Source organism: Melanotaenia boesemani, chromosome 11 (assembly GCF_017639745.1).
Source record: "Melanotaenia boesemani isolate fMelBoe1 chromosome 11, fMelBoe1.pri, whole genome shotgun sequence".
NCBI lineage: Eukaryota > Metazoa > Chordata > Actinopteri > Atheriniformes > Melanotaeniidae > Melanotaenia > Melanotaenia boesemani.
Window position 1 is genome coordinate 13,536,187 of NC_055692.1, and position 17,100 is coordinate 13,553,286.

The 17,100-nt window shown below is 38.1% G+C and overlaps 2 protein-coding genes across 2 annotated transcripts; one reads left to right on the forward strand and one right to left on the reverse strand.

The window, feature by feature from the left end:
* The first annotated feature begins 6,239 nt into the window (after positions 1–6,239).
* slc35d2 (solute carrier family 35 member D2) lies at positions 6,240–11,737 on the forward strand. The gene is made up of 12 exons (XM_041999896.1): positions 6,240–6,502; positions 7,749–7,782; positions 7,856–7,942; positions 8,028–8,095; positions 8,183–8,254; positions 8,506–8,574; positions 8,682–8,784; positions 9,119–9,211; positions 9,300–9,367; positions 9,468–9,546; positions 9,692–9,774; positions 11,464–11,737. The coding sequence occupies exons 1-12, from the start codon at positions 6,375–6,377 to the stop codon at positions 11,582–11,584; spliced, it is 1,005 nt and encodes a 334-aa protein (XP_041855830.1). The 5' UTR covers positions 6,240–6,374; the 3' UTR covers positions 11,585–11,737.
* Positions 11,733–17,029, reverse strand: znf367 (zinc finger protein 367). The gene is made up of 5 exons (XM_041999897.1): positions 16,433–17,029; positions 15,563–15,713; positions 14,733–14,852; positions 14,237–14,375; positions 11,733–13,735 (listed from the first exon to the last, which is right to left on the reverse strand). The coding sequence occupies exons 1-5, from the start codon at positions 16,709–16,711 to the stop codon at positions 13,477–13,479; spliced, it is 948 nt and encodes a 315-aa protein (XP_041855831.1). The 5' UTR covers positions 16,712–17,029; the 3' UTR covers positions 11,733–13,476.
* Between the last annotated feature and the right edge of the window lie 71 nt (positions 17,030–17,100).

Sequence of the window (17,100 nt, forward strand, 5' to 3'; positions counted from 1 at the left end):
GGTGACTTTGGTGTGAAAGAAATAAAAAAAAATGTATGTAGAAAATGTACGAACATGCTGTGTGGATATTGTATCAGATGTGAGAAACAAAATTACGCAAATTGCAGCTGCACACCCTACTGTGGAAAACCTCATACTGCATGTGGGGTCAAATGATGTTGTGAAACATCAATCTGAGGTGCTGAAACGGGACTTTACTGAACTCCTGGATACAATCTGCTATCTGGGGGCCCGAATATTCATCAGTAGTCCTCTCCCTCCGGTCTGAGGAAGAGTGGAGAGATTCAGCAGGTTGTTTAGTCCGAATACATGGCTATTGGCTGCATGTACCACACATTCAGTTCATTTCATGGACAATTTCAACTTCTTTTGGGACCGCAGGCACTTTTATAAGACACATGGATTCTGCCTGAACAGGTCAGGAGTGAGGCTGTTCGCTTCCAGCCTGTTTAATTTTTATAGACACTGTGTTCCCTAGGCCAAGGAATACAAGACCAAAACAACGTGCTAAGACAGAGCCTACAGAAAACCTTGAGAAAAAAAAAACACCTCAAAGAAACCCCCAAATTTCTAGCAAAGTGCTTTACAGAGCAGAAAAAAACATGAAGACACAATTAAAACAATTTAAATGCAACTATTAAATACAATACAGATTGAAAATGAACAATTATGAAAGCAATTTTACAATGTTAATAACAATCAAGCAAGTTTCACATTCATAGTAAGCAGATACTTCTGTTATACAATTTTGAGTAGTAAAATTTTTTTGCTTCAACATTTTCTCTTTTTGCAGCCCAAAAATGCTGCATCAAAGCAAGAGGACGGATTATCTGAGTTATTCTGCAGACACTCCTGTAAAATGGAAAGACAGATCTGTCTGTGAAAGTGATGCATTAAAGTAAGTTAACTAAAATATTTCAGTGATTCTGTTCTCATGTCATGAAATGTAAATAAACTGCTAAACTTAATACATGCATTAGATACGTGCTTTGTTTTGAACCTGCAACCACAATGAAAGAAGTTTTGGTTGGTGGATTTTAAACTTAAACTTAATTGTGTTTCATTGTGGGTTCACACCCTGTACATATGTGCTACTCTCACTGTGACGAAAGTCCAAAAGAAAATACACAAAGACTGAAAAGTGTAACAGATATATCTCCCTCAAATATCTTTGTAAACAAATTTCCAACAGTTTGTGTTTTTATAAGTTTGTACTGTAACTCTCTTTCTTGTTTTTTAATTGAGTGTCAAAATATCTTCATTCTGAAAAGCAGTTTTTACTAATGTAACAGTGTGGAGAAAAAAAACATGACATTTCATGTTACAAGGAACAAAGATTTTCAGTTCATTCCAGTATATCTAGATTTTATAATGCATTCTACTAGAATGATGTAGCATTGATATGATGATATTTATCTAACAGCTTCAAGGGGTGACATTAATCAAGTTGTTCCCTGCCTAGTAGCTTCTGGAAAAGCTTCCAGCCTCCAGCAACCCTGTGTTGGAATAAGCAGGTATAAAAAATAGGTGGATGAATGGATGTTGTATGTGTGTAGCAAATTTGTAATGAGGTATTATTTTTCACTTGAGCTAAAAATATATGTAAATTTACCAATGTTGCGTTTGTAAAATCAGATTAAAGAAATTCTTTTGTAAAGTGATGTATGTGTCATTTTTCTTTCACAGAAATGAAACCAAAAGAGTGTAATGAATGTGTTTCACTATTAATAACATGATCACTAATGCTCAGTGACTCACTTTAAGTTGAATAGAGAACATGCTGCACTGTTAAGAGGTTTTCTCTAGGTAACTCATTTAAAAACAAGCCGTAATTGTTCCCTCTTTCTAATCATACAGTCATAAATTTTGACATTTAAAAATAACATGAACCTGAAGAGTCTGATGTAGCTGTAGTGATTTCTCCAGTTTCTTTATACATTGCACAACCCCACCTCAGGGTGAACTTGCTGGGGTATCCACTTCTGGGAAGATCAGCAACTTTACTGATTTTTTTTCACTCTTGAACAATCCTTCTGACTGCAAAGTGATCAACTCCTAATGGTTTGAAAATGATGACTTGATAACCCTTCCCAGATGGACAGGCTTCTCTAAGATCATTGCTGATGTCTTTCCTCCTTGGCATTATGTTAACACACACCTGAAGGCTTCAGACTGCTACAACTTCAACTTTTATAGAGGTGCTCACACCTGATCATGATCAGCTAATGAAGTTCATTTGATTAGTAGCACCTGGTTGCTACTTACTCCACTAATCCCCATGGTAACAACAGGAGTAGATGTAGTATTTAACAAACTGATTCTGCATGTTGGCTCAGATTCTGTTAATAATGACAGTTTAATATGTTTAGTGCTGCTGTAAATCTGAAGTTGTACTGACATTTTTTGACCTACTAAGCTCAAGTTTGTTTCTGATATGTAAAATCTTATAGTTGAAAGAGAATTACCTCTTACCTCTGTGATGAATAAAACCCAGCCCCTGCTGCCTCATCTGTCATGACTAATCCTACAGACAAGCTGATGCACATGGCAAAGGCTGTATAAACTTTGTGGGAAGCATCACTGGGCTAATTTATTTTGATTTATAAGGTTACATTCCACTCTGAGTAATAAACTTAAAAGCCTCAGACAAAACTGTGGAATTTTTCTGTTATGCCTTCTAACCTTTACAAGTACTTATCTTTACAAGTAAATATCTTCGCTCTGAACTCGATTGTTTTGACGCCTACTTTTAAATAAATAAAAATGTGCCAATGGCTTATGAGTGTTAGTCACACATATAACAGACCATAATAAATCATAATATACAATGTACATTGTTTTCAAAAAGCCTCATTGATTGTTTAATATATTTGTAGAGATTAAATTAGGTTTATTCTCACGTCTCACACAGTGGCATTAAGGATCAAATAATGAAGCTGTTATAACTTTAATAACTTACTGTGGATAGAAAATTAGATGACAATAAATCCTTTCAAAACTTTCACCAGCTCTTATGTGACTCATAACCTGCAGAATTCAACTGAAATCTGTTAAAATGTACTAGGTTGATTGCTTAACTGTGAGCAACCTTAAACTAGTAGTTCATTGTTGAAGCACGTTGGGATTCAACAAGCATTCAGTTTTCTTCAGTATGACTGTTTTCAACATGGTAAATGTTGCTTTGGCAATATTTGCCAGCTCTCTCTTGCACTCCATATCTGACATATTGGAAGGGCATCTCCTGTGCACTGCCTTCTTCAGGTCACCCTACAGATTCTTTTTACTGGATTTAGATCTGGATTCCATCCCAAAACTTTCATTTTCTTCTGGTGAAGCCGTTCTTCTGCCAATTTGTATGTATGATTGAGGTTACTGTCATGTTGAAAGGTGAAATAATTCTTCTGCTTCAGTATTCTGGCAAATTTTTAGAATAATTTATTGTGGTATTATTTCTAACATCGAACACACACTCCACACATTCAGTGCAGCTGTTTAAGAGATATGCCTCATAATGTGTGTAAAACATATATGATGAAAGACTAAGACATGTCACAACTGTGCCCTGTTAAACTTCCTTCACAATTTAATCCATGATCATAATTTTTTAATCGCTGATCTATCAACACTCTGATGTCTGAAAAGTTTGGCTCTTCATGCTCGATGAAGCAAGCAACGTGTGGAAAGTTTTATCCATGAGGCATTGCTTTTATTGAATGAAAAAAGTGTGTGCAGCAGTGCAGACTTACACAAACACCAACCTGGTGAAAATAAAAAGGTGTTCTTGTGTTTGACCATCAGTTTAAGACGTTATTCAACTGAAAACCAAGGCTGATGCAATGGCACCATCGTGTGGAAGAATTGGTAGCTACCAAGGATTTAAAACTGATGTGCAAAGGATTCAAGTTTTTAGTCTTCATTTATTTTTGTGCTCTACCCTTACATATTCTTCAAATTCCATCAGCATTGATCATATAAACTAGCAAAGTAGCAGCTTCATGTCTAACTCAAAATTAATTTAATTTAATTTAATTTAATTTAATTTAATTTAATTTAATTTAATTTAATTTAATTTAATTTAACAACAACAGACTGAAACCAGCAATAAAACTGCTGACTGCTGCTAACTTCATGCAAATAAGGCAGGTTCCAAATGGCAGATCTATGGTTGCAGAACTGATATGTGACTCTTTGTCCAACAATATTTATTAACCATAGCCATCAGACAGCACATCAGTCTGAAGCTGGTTAGAATTATGATGCATTTGGTTAATTAAAGATGTAATAAGTAAAATTCCCTGTCACTAAAAAAGTAATAAGTCAAATCAGACATTTAATTTGTTTCTGCAATGAGCTGTTTATATTGTTTTCATTTAGCAGATGTTTTAAAAGTGCAGAACCCACTGTTTACCTTTGTACAATTACATCATTTTGTCATAATTGAGCAACATGCGTGCCAAACATGCACACCTTCACAATCTTGCATCACTGAAAGTGACAGTGTGACATTAAACCAATCTTTGATGTTTATGGGAGTGGTTCTCTGAACCACTGCCCAGATCATGTCAACTTGAGAGATAAACAAAAGAATAAATCCCAACCGGTTGTTAGATTAACACTTAAATAAAGGCCAAAAGTCTGTGTAACAAGTACAATAAGTTCACATTTATTGAGTATGGCTTTGTGGCTAAATGAACCACATTACTTAAATGTCTGCATTTGCTGTTCATTGACCATGTTTACTCAAAAGATATGGTATCTATTTAATATCTATATATTTGTACGCAATTATCACAGAACCCTCAGTAAATGTTCCCTGAAGTTTCCCATATAATTAAACGCTTTCCAAGGTAGTAGACTCATATGAGCCTGTGAGGTAATGCAATTATCTATGTATTTACATATAATTACTCTCTATGGAAGAATAAGTCCACTGTTGCAAACTTATCGGCTGTTTCCACACTGTTGTACATAATAATAATAATAATAATAATAATAATAATACCCCCAACTTTATCCTTTATCCTTTATCCCTGATAAAGAGGATCTTTCCCCCTAGGTCTCTTTTTTTCAGCAGCTGCTGCAGCAGCAGCTCTGTGCTGTTCAGGTCAGAGAGTAACCCACTACAGCACTAAATCCATTTGCCAGAGTTAGATTAAAAAAAGGGTGGTTGGCAGCCAGTTAGAAGGTTATAGGTTCGATCCCACACCAATCACAATCAGCTGTCTCTGGGTTTGACCTTCCCTGTTGGCCCCAATGAGGCTCACCGCATAAAAATATGGTTCAGTATTTCTTCTAGAATAGGTGGATTAGGGATTATTAATATTTATAGTAATGATGAGGATAATCATTAGTTTACTATTAGATATAGTGAAATATTTATAGCAGTAGTGATTTTTATTACCAGATAAATCAGATGACACATGACCCCTCCTGAATGAGCAGAGAACTGCACTCATAACACCTCATCACATGTCATAACTTATAACACCTAAACACCATTCCATGTTTATTCTTTCCTTGTTTTTATCTCTAGGTTTCCGTGTTCTAGTTATCATGTTTTACATTTAAAAATTATAATAGATAAAAGACTCATTTGGCCCTAATATGAGCTACCTTGCAACTTGTGGTTCTAATACAGTACTCATAAGAGTTATGTTAGCCAGATGAGGCCCAAGGACTAATGGACTAGGCCCAGCTTGGGTTCTGGCATATGTTGTAAGATAACCACACTCACCCTGAGTAAACACATCCAAGACCAGATGTGGGTCACAGGGAAACATTACACGTGGGTTGTGTTTGGACCATGAATTTTTAGATATGTGTTGTAAATTTTAGGCAATATCTTGCGGAAGTTCTTTAAAAAAATTTGAGCCTTTTTAACTTTTATGGATTCGTCATGGATCATTCTTTTAAATGTCTCTATGATGGATAGTAAAAAAGTATTTACTCATCAGGATATTTTATATCAGCTTTGCAGACTTTGTAACAAAGCATGTCATTCTTCTAAATGCATAAAAAAAAGAGAAAAAGTTTCATGCAACTTATCCTTCTTTACTTCCAATGTAATCAATGTGACTTGCTTGTTTAGAAAATGCAAGCGTTATATAAGTCAATATTAATAAATGTATATTACACTATTCATCATCTAATGGTAGCAGGCTGAGTGTTAAGATTATAACTTGACTCCCCCTCTGAATTATGCAATAGTATGAGGACCGCCCACCTGTCACTTCCTTTTCCTCTGTGGACAATGTTTTCAAGGAATACAAGTAGAATTCGTCATTAGGGCACCAATCGCACCACTTTAAAACAAGAAGAAAAACACCATTAATACGTTTTAAAAAGTGTTATATGTGTTTTTACAGTATCTAAGGATGTCTGTCGACGCTTTTGGAGAAAGTGAGGAACACTCCGGATTGCTGAAGTTCTCCTCGGCTCTGTTTTACGCCGGCAGCTCGTTTCTTATCACCGTGGTGAACAAAACCGTGTTGACGAGTTTCAGGTGGGTGACGTTCACTCGTGTTTTATCGTGGCACTCTCACAAAAGAGGAAGCGCGTGCAGCCATGGGAAAATGAAAGTAGCCAACACCCTTTTCCCGTATCAGCACATTATAAAACAATCACTTCGTACTTAAAGGGTCTTAAAATGAGCTCAGATAGATTAAAGATAATAATAATAAAAATCATTTTTAAAAAGACATATTAAACACCGTCAACATATAAGAAAAACTAATGAAGCAGTTTGTGAAGTGACAAAAAAAAAAAAAAAAATCAAAGTACACCCTTACTGCTGCTGTGAGAATTAACTTAGTAAGCAGCCACCAGGTGCTACTAATTAGCATTTGATTAAATTATCATAAACAGGTGCGAGCACCTTTTATATAACCAAGAAAATAAAAAGTTCCTTTTTAAGCGCAATCTGCTCTGCAGCCAAATGTTGGAGCAGTAGCATCAGAGACTTGAAGACACTGAGCAAACGGGACAACTTTGCTGAAGAGAAGAATGCTGCACAAGGTTCTTAACAGAAGATAACTCTTCTCATCCTCTACAGAACACAGTGGGGAAACTACAAAGTGTGTTTAGTGAGCGGCTCCTTCAAGTCTGCTGTGACACAGAAAAGTAAAAGAGGTCATTCCTGCCAGCAGCCATCACTATCTGTCATATGGCAATATGTCAGCAGCCATACGCAGCCATACAGCACCATTACCTCCTCTGTATAACAAAGTATTCCAGAGTCAAACATGAAGCTATCTGACAGCAAGTCTACAACATAATGGCTGGAAAAGAAAAGAACCAAGGTGTTGCAATGGCCCAGTCAAAGTCCACACCTTCACCTGAATAAAATGGTTTTCTGGGACCTAAGAGAGCTGTGAATAAATGAATATATGGAAACACTGGGGGACGGAAGTGAATTTGTAAAGATGAACAGACCAAAAATTCCTCCACAGTGATGTGAGAGACTGATAATGTCAAACAGAAAACAAATACTTCAAGTTGTTACTGTTTTATGTGGTTCTACAAACTGTTAAATCATCAGGTGATCTTAGTTTTTCACGCACCTTCTACATTTTTTATCAGTTTTTCATGCCATGTATTGTTTGTCAGAGGTTATAAGATCATCATTTTAAGACTGTAAATTTTAGCCTGATAGTTTAGAATCAGGACAAATTTCACATGTTTCTAACTGTAATTGAGATGACATGGAGACCTTTTAACTCAGGTCTGCTGTTTGTGTGTTGGCTTTGCAGATTTCCCTCCTACTTGTGTCTGGGAATTGGACAGGTAAGATTATCCAGAAATTTTCTTTCCCTCTGTCATAAAGCACACACACACACTCACTCTGTGGTCCTTCCAGATGATCACCACGATTCTTGTCCTTTACGTGGCTAAAATGAACAAAACGGTGCAGTTTCAAGATTTTGACAGGAGCATTTTCTTTAAAGTAAGCAGTTTTTATTTAACAAAAATGATTGTTTGTTCATCTCTTTAATGATGCTCAAATTTTCTTGCTCATCCTGTTTTGACAGATTTTCCCTCTTCCTTTGCTTTATGTTGGGAACCATGTAACAGGACTGGCAAGCACCAAAAAACTCAGGTTTTATCCAGTTTGGATGTTGTGTCATTGACTAAATTTAAGATCTTACACATGTGGTATTCCCTAAAATCATGTTGTCATCGACAGTTTACCCATGTTTACAGTCCTACGGAAATTCACCATACTGATGACAATGATCTTGGAAGTATTTATACTAAGGTAAGACATCAGTTATTGCTTGGACTTTAAAGCTTTGCTAAAGGAGCTTGTTAGAGGTGTGAATGAGCTGTTCTGAATGGACTGTACAGCACAAATTCTTTAGCATTCTTACATGAGAAGATTTTTAAAGTTCATTATATCTGAGCTGGGAAAGAAGAGATATGAAAGATAAAGAATGATGTGATTTATTTAAGGGTGGTATTGCTTTGTTTTAGCTTTGATCCTAATATTTTACTTTTTTCCCTTTTCAGGAAAACATTTCCAAGAAGTATTGTCTACAGCGTTGTGGCCATAGTCTTTGGTGCCATTGTTGCTGCAAGGTACAGATTGTTTCCATGTAAATGTCTTTTCTTATTGGATTTTAGGACCTGCTTTTATAACAGAACAAACACTTAACATTTCCCCTACATATCATCATCTCTGCCAGCTCGGACTTGGCCTTCAGCATGGAGGGTTATATTTTCATTCTGCTCAATGATGCCTTCACAGCAGCCAGTGGTGTGTACACCAAAAAGAAACTTAATGATCAGGTAGCACAGTTTGTTCTGCACAATTAGCTTGTTGTTGTTATTCTTATAAAATATCAGTGTAGCTGTTCTCTGTTGATAGTTTATAATTATATTTTTAAATGTCATAAAAGTGATCCAACAAAGTTGAATAGTTTTTTAATTCTGTTTTTATTTACACACAGACTCACAAGCAAATCCCATCTAATCATCTTTAGAATAGTAAACACTTCTGAACCATACAGCAGTTTTATATGCTGATAGTTGTTGGGTTACAAATATCAAAATACCTTGAAAGCAAAGGTTTACTGTGCTTTTTGCAAGATTGATTTTGTTATTTCCCTTGTTTCCTGTTTAGGGCCTTGGGAAGTATGGCGTCTTGTTTTACAATGCGCTCATCATCATCATCCCCACTATCTTGGCAAGTGCATTCACTGGTGATTTGCAGAAGGTATAACCTCTCTGTGTTTCGCTGTTTTTGTTGTGCTGCAGAGCTAGATGCTTTCCTGCCTGACCATCATATGTGTTTTTATCCACAGGCAATCGCTTTTGAGGACTGGCTGAATGTCACATTTGTTTTTTGTTTTCTTATGTCCTGTTTCATGGGGTATGTCACCATAATCCAATCCGATACTCATTAAACAGCCACACTTTTCTTACAACTCTGTTACACATACTTCCATAAATGTCTAATTCTGCTTCCTCAGGTTTGTATTGATGTACTCCATAGTCCTGTGCAGCTATTATAACTCAGCACTTACTACCACAGTAGTTGGGGCAATAAAGGTAAGCATACATAAGGATAGTAGTTTTAGATAATAACGCACACACACACACTGCAGATATCTGCATACATTACGTAACAGAAAACATGCAGATCTAAGCACTGGATTCACAATGTTTAACTAATATTGATTTTTTTCCCCCCCAGAATGTTGCTGTAGCATATATTGGCATTTTTGTGGGAGGAGACTACCTGTTCTCTTGGAAAAACTTCATTGGCCTCAGCATTTGGTAAGAATTTTTTTTTTTCACTCCTCCAGTTTAGTTTTTCTTCCTTTCTTTAATAATTTGGAGCTGGCATATTTTTCTACACTATCTTGAAAAAGTATTCATAGCCCCTGAAACTTTTCCCACATTTTTTTGCATTACAAAGTTAAATGCAATTTATTGGGATTTTATGTGATAGACCAACAAAAAGTAGTGCATAATTGTGAAGTGGAATGAAAATGGTTTTTACATTTTTTTTACAGAAACAAAAAAATCTGAAAAGCATAATGTGACAAAGTGGAAAAGTTCAAGGGGTATACATTTTTTTTAAATGTACTGTAAACGGCAAAGAGTTGTGTATTCTTTTAAGATGTATAAAGCTGCATTTCTCTTCACATTTCTAGAATGGCGCCACGTTAGATGCAGCCTGTTGCACTAGTTCTGGTCATGTCGTGTCTTTACCTTCCTGAGACTTTCTACTGATCCTTTTCTTCATTAAAACACTGATTTATGAATGTTTTTCCATCCTGCTTTGGAAGGGATTTCCACTAACAATCTGGCACCTTTTAAACATCTGTTATGATGAGTTACTATAGCCAGTAAGTTGTTTACAAAGTGGTTTTGAGCTTTCCAAAACCCAACTAATGTCTGGAATAAGACCCCAAACCCAGAGCTGAAGAGGGAGAAAGAAGCAGGACAGGGGCCAAATGGAGAAAGAAGGGATAAAGAAGATGATCTGTAAACCAGTTCTTTCCTTGGACACTGCAGGAATATCAGGAATGCACTGTAATGTATTTTGCTGTGACCAGGAGGAGGTTATTTGGATGTTCAGGAAACAGAACAGTCCTGGATAGCTGCCCGTCTCCCTCCCTGCCTGCCTGCCTCCATTCATTACTGCTCAGTATTTATCATATTTAACTTTGTAACTTAGTTAGCAGGCACATGTGATCACTTTGAACTCACATTTACCTGTGCAACACCACTCACACCAACACCGCTCTTTGGTAGTTGCATGAAGGGGGTCCTTGGGGAAAATGGGTTGGGGACCACTGGTCTACAGTGAGTTGTAATGCAGTTGTACTTGCTAATGTAAATATTTGCAGCTGTGTGATTGTGGGCTAGTTGTGGTGGGTCTACTTGAGACAAAGTCCACGGCTGTTTTTCAGTCCCAATCTCTAACTAAACCTTGGATGCAGGAATATTTCAGACTCCGTCACTGTTCTGTACAGTTTTCAGACTATATGGGCAGAGACATAAGAACGAAGCAGGAGTGATAACAGATTGTTTAATCCTGGAGGTGCTGCTGAGAAGGAGGATTGTTACCTGTCACTTTTCATCCAGGTTGCCTATCAAGAGTTCACTTGTGCTGTTTTTGCTGCTACATGTGTGTATTATGATGTGCAACCACCAACAACTCAGTTGCTGCCAGGTTGCAAATAGAAACACCCCTCTTGGTGGTGATCTTTGGGGATTTTAGCCACACCTCTAGCTGCTATGCTTCCAACTTTCTAAACAATTTGTTGAATGGTTTTCATTTTAATTTTCCATTGGGGATAAATTAGTTAATTCAGTTTCTTGTTATATTTGTTTCAAAAGGCCAGCATAATGCAAAGCAGCCTTTTTCAGATAAAAACTGTTTACACTGTTGTCATTTTACACATGGATAGTAGAAATATAACATGGTGTGATAAATTTCTCTTTTTTTCTTTGCAGTATGTCAGGAGGGCTTGTGTATTCATATTTCACCTTCAGCAATAGCCAGGCAGCTGAAGGTAACAAAAACAGAGAAGAGCTGAAGATTCACATCACTTCCGATTCACCAGGGAAGAACTGAGCCAAATATTTTAGCATCCACCACTTGGTGGCGTTGTTCTGCTCCATATTGGAGCATTATATGCCTTCACTTGTATTTGAAAAACAGCAATTGTACCAATGAATTTAATTCAATTTCCAAAATCATGAATAAAGTGCAACAAACTGGGTAAAATTCAGTGAATGTTTATTAATGATCAATGATGATATAAGAGTGGACAGCCTGTCAGAGAAATCTCAGCTTGTAAACTGTGTAAAAACTGTACCAGCAAGTAGGATCACTGTACACTTAAAACATGAAAACTGCTGGAGGATGTTAGCAGACAAAAACTAAAAAGCTCTTTGTAAATAGTGTGCACACTCCATATTCTAACAAACACTACATTAATATATTAAATGCCATAATTTTGTCAAACCAAAAAGAAAACAGTGGGATCAGAATTGCTTCCAAAATGATTGAGCACAATAAATCATTTGGTTTTTATTTTGATTAGATATTCATTTGCCTTCCAGTTCTTTCAAGGAATAAATTTGAAGTCAGTTTCAACCATAACAGAGTGCAGGTTTGTTTTCCCCAAAACAACCAAAGGCAGCACAACTGCAAGTGTTTAAAGATGTAGTGTTGCTTTTTTATTTTTTAAGGGAAGGAGTTAAAAAACCAACCATCCAGCTTTACACAATTCAAGAAAGCAGATGCCATTTTCTCCAGACACAATTATTCTAATCTTCACTGCATTGCAAGCTTAATCCAAGACTTGGCGTTGTAAGTGCTTTATCCAAATCTATTTTTTGTCTCAAGTTTTGTGGCAAATTCTGATGGAATTATTCATTTTTACAAACTTGGGATGATTTTTTCAGAATGATTCAAGAGCTTGGACATAATGTCTGCCCGAAAAAAAAACAAACACGGTGAAATAAATACTGAAATGAGATGACAGACTTGTCACACTACGATGTTGCCAAAATTTGGTCTGCCACCTTTTAATATAAAAGGTGGCAGACATCCCTTGTAAAATAATGACTGGGCTGGAGAACTTTTTGTTTGCAGGTCTTACATGTAACAAGGAAAAAACAGCCTATAAACATTTGTAGAACATGAATGAATTTGATCCAGAACACGGGATAAAGTTGACTACTTGTCCTGTACTTGTGCCGAACGTACAGATTGAGGTAAGTGGCGAAGATGTTAAAGTTCAGGGTTTTTAAAAAGATTCTGCATGATCAGACCTCTGGATTAGGCTTGCAATAATCTCCTCTCATTTATGTACAAAATGATCCATGTTACATGAGACGTAACCCTGGCCTTTGTCACAACTCGCTCATCTTTACTGACTTTTAACTCTGGTTGTAGAAAATTACTGTTTTCTACAACCACTGCTGTCATCAGCTGCTGTGGAACATGGAGAAAGGCTATCCGATGGTTCCATTTCCTATGTTTGACCGCACCCTGTATCATTCTGTCCATCTGAGCTTAATCCTTATATATACACCAGTCACGCTTACTGAAAATATACTTAAAAAACTCGTTACCAAAGTGCAAACAAAACAAATTAAAAACATATGTATTCTTTCTTTGCCTTTAGAAGACAGAGGAAAGAAAGACATTCTTCATATTGTAAAATCTACAATTATAGCAGCCTAAAGGGATAACAATGGAAGCTGAATAAGGTGCTTTAGCTTGTGTCTTCCTGGTGCTGTAAAGGAGGAATAAATGATTCTGCACATAAAACACTGATCTCAGGCCAAGTCTACTTTCTCCAAACCTGATTTCAGACATTTAGACAGTAAACTAGTCATTGATCTGTGCTTATGAACAATTTTTTAGCTACAGCACATGCTGCAGGAAAGACGGATTGGCTAGAGATATGAGGCGAGGGGAACAGGAGTCCAGGGTCAGGAGGTGGTTGGGGGTGTTCAGGCAGACAGGTTGTTGGCCAGCTCAATGAGGGCCAGAGCACCGTGGAGACGCTCTCGTTGCTCCTGGAGACGCCGCTTAGCCGCTCCTCCCTGGTTGCCCTTTTCCTCCTCTGCAGATTCCTCTTCTTCTCCGTTCTCCTCATCGGACTGGAGGAACTCCATGGGATCCTGCTGCTCTTGGTCCTGTGCTCTTGCCTTGCCCTGTGGCTTCACCTTGGTGGTTGCAGGTGCACGCTGCTCGCGGGTTCGCCAGTACCTGCACAGACAAATAGTGCATTAACACACAATGTATAATAATTATTCATTCATTGATTGACTGCTTAGTCCACTACGGGTTGCGGGTAAGCTGGAGCCTATCTCAGCATTCTAACAGGTGAGATGCAGGTTCACCCTGGACAGGTCACCAGTTTATCGCAGAGCCAACATAGATATGGACAAACAACCATTCACTCACACACACTCACTCACTCCTAGGCAGAATTTAGAGTGACTAATTAGCCTAACATGCATGTCTTTTGACGGTGGGAGGAAGCCGGAGAACCCAGAAAGAACCCACGCATACACGGGGGAGTACACACAAACTCCACATACCACCCCCCAGGTTCAAACCCCCCAGCCAAGGCTCCAACCAGCGACGCTCTTGCTGTGAGGCTGCGGTGCTAACCACCACACCACCGTGCAGCCCGTATAATAATTATAATAACATTAAATAGAAGGCATTTCTAGATTTTAATTGTGGAGTCTTGTATTAACTTACTTGGCTAGCCATTCTGCCACTGCCTTATTATCCACAGACTGAGCCTTTCCCAGGCCTGCCTTTGGTTCCTCCCGGTTCAGACGAGAGTAGGGGTGCTTGGGGCAGTGACGGTTGGCATGTGTAAACCGATTACCACATCCTGTATATAAAACAGAAGAAATGAATACATTAAACTAGTCATGCAAGATCTGGGATTTAAGAAGAACCACAATGCAGTGTTTGATCTTGTGATTATTACTGTTGTAAAGAGGGGAGGGGGTTAAACAATAACTGACTGTTATCTAGTTTAAGATGTTGCATCTAAATTACAGTAAATACATGATGTTATATTTTTCAGGTACTTTCCAAACTACAACTAAGCCTATGTAAAGCTTGAGTCAACCTCATGAACAGTTCCCTACAACTGGAAAGTACCTAAAAAAATGACCAAAAGTAAAAATGTTACAAACCTTTTACAGTACTTGGCAATAAAACACTGCTAACATGTCAAACCAACCTTTCTCTGAGCAGACAAAGGGTTTTTCCCCAGTGTGCAGCCGCTGGTGGGTCTTGAGCTGACCACTCTGGACAAATGCCTTCCCACAATTTGGATAGTCACACAGATAGGGTCTTTCTCCTGTAGTAAAATAAGGACCTTATTAGGACAAATACGCTATCATTGGTAGACAACAAAACCTTTGTTATGATTTATTTGCTTAGGGTCTTTATTTTGCTAAAATGCCTGAATATTTTGTTTCAGATATGCCAGATTATATTTTTTTTAGCTCTGTTATTTTCAGTGTCAGATTAATCTTGTAAGTTTGATCTAAAGACACTAACAGTTTCTAACTTGGACAATGTCCCATATACATTAATGTTATTGCAGCATTGGTTACACAGCTGTCAAAGAAACTCTTCATTTCACCTGATAACCCTTCTGCCAAGTCTGGAGTACTTGTCAGTCTTTTTTTTCCCGCTCACCAGAACAACTTTGTGCGAATAGCACATTGTCAGTGAGGTCATTATAGCAGGAAAGCCTTGTGAAGCTGATTAAAGGCTTGTTCTGTAAATATGCAGAAAGCCAGATAGACCCATTGATCCACTCCTGATAGGTGTGTACAGGTCATATTACAGCCACAGTCGTGCAACAACTGCAGCTAATTATAAGTCACTGGTGTAATTATATGAAATGTTCTGTCAGCATATAAATGATTCAATTGCTGAAAAGTGGTGCAATTTTGAACCTTTTTTTGACAGTTTTGTAAAACTGAACAAGGGGATGCTAACATCTGTTGCACAATGTACCTTTGTTTATCTGTAATGCAACGTCCCTACTGTCTCACTCACCTGTGTGTGTCCTCTTATGAGCCTGCAGAGACTTCTCTCTGGGAAACACCCTGTTGCAGATGTTGCAGCGAATGCGACTGGATGAAGTTTCCCCCTCACTTATCAGCTCCCGGACTGTATCAGCTCTGGGCCGGCCTCTGCGGATACCATCCTGACAGCAAAAAACATGAACACATCTTTAACACCATCCAAAGTAACACTTTAAGTGCTCATTCCTAAAGATCAGAAGTTAAGTACTTACTACAAATCATTTCAACAGTCAAATTATCTTTAAATGCGTTTTTAACAACGCTCATAATCACTAAACTAGAATAAAGATAGTTTCACTGTACAGTTTTTTGTTTCAATGAATGCAACATATCTATAATTCGAGCTCGTTGAGCTCACGTGTAACACTGTAGGAGACACGCGTTTGTTCATTGTATTACATCCGGTTACATTTTTGGCGCGCGGCTACACGTCATGTATGAGCAGCTGCCCTAGAACCAGGAAGTAACCGGGGTTTAAAATCCACACTGTCACACCCTAATGCGCGGGCGTTTTATTTAAATGACTCGCTACCTCGGACATGTTGAGTTCAAAACATTTAAGGTTTTAATTATTCTCATTGTTAATTTAAAATAATATTTAACTGTTTCTTTCTGGACTTATTGGATCTCTGTCACTACTGGATTTAGAGTTGTGGCCGTCTTGAAAAGTGGTTTATTTCAGCATGCAAAAACGTCACTTTTTTCTATCTGTTATTAGTCGTTAGTTACACGTTATAAGTAACAATGATTTTAATGTGTTGTCAACAGTCTCGAGTTATATGTAACTATCCCCTTTCAATAGCCTACTACGGTGCCAGATAGCATTTTTTAAGTTTTCTACCTTGATCTGATCAGGCGATGGAGCAGTATCCGCTTCCCTTGCAGTCTGTGTCCCGGTGGGGGACGCAGCCCCGCTCATTGAGCCCGGGCTCAGGGTCACGTTGTGGGCGTTCTCCCCCCATTTCCACGGGTACACCATGAAGTCACTGAAACCGGGGCTCGTTGGTGTCAAGGCCTCTGCTTTCCTGGGTTTGATCGGGGTCGTCTTGATGACAGACACCAACACTCTTTTGGGTGAGTCGTTGCAGAACACAACGTGTGGGTGCTTGTTGTCGGCCATCGTATGGTTGTAGAAAGTACGCAGCTTCTCGCAAAAGCAAATAAATACCCGAAGTGTTACTGTAAAAAAAAGAGCAGCAAAGGTAATAAATGGCACGAGTTTTTAATCTGGGGTAAATACGTCCTTCATTTCCAAAGAGATAGAGGGGGAAAAAATACACTCCTTGCAACAAAGTATCAACAGAATTTGCCGAGCAGAGAAGACCGCTGCGGACGGTCACCTGAACTGCCTTGAGTGTGCCTGCAAGAGTGATGTCCCGCGTTGCAAAATCGCGCTCGAGACGTTCAGCGACCAATTGAATGCAGAGATGTAATACACATGTCAGCAGCGACCAATGGCGGACGGTATAGTTGTCTTTACGAAGCACCCTGTGAGCCGGTAGCATAACG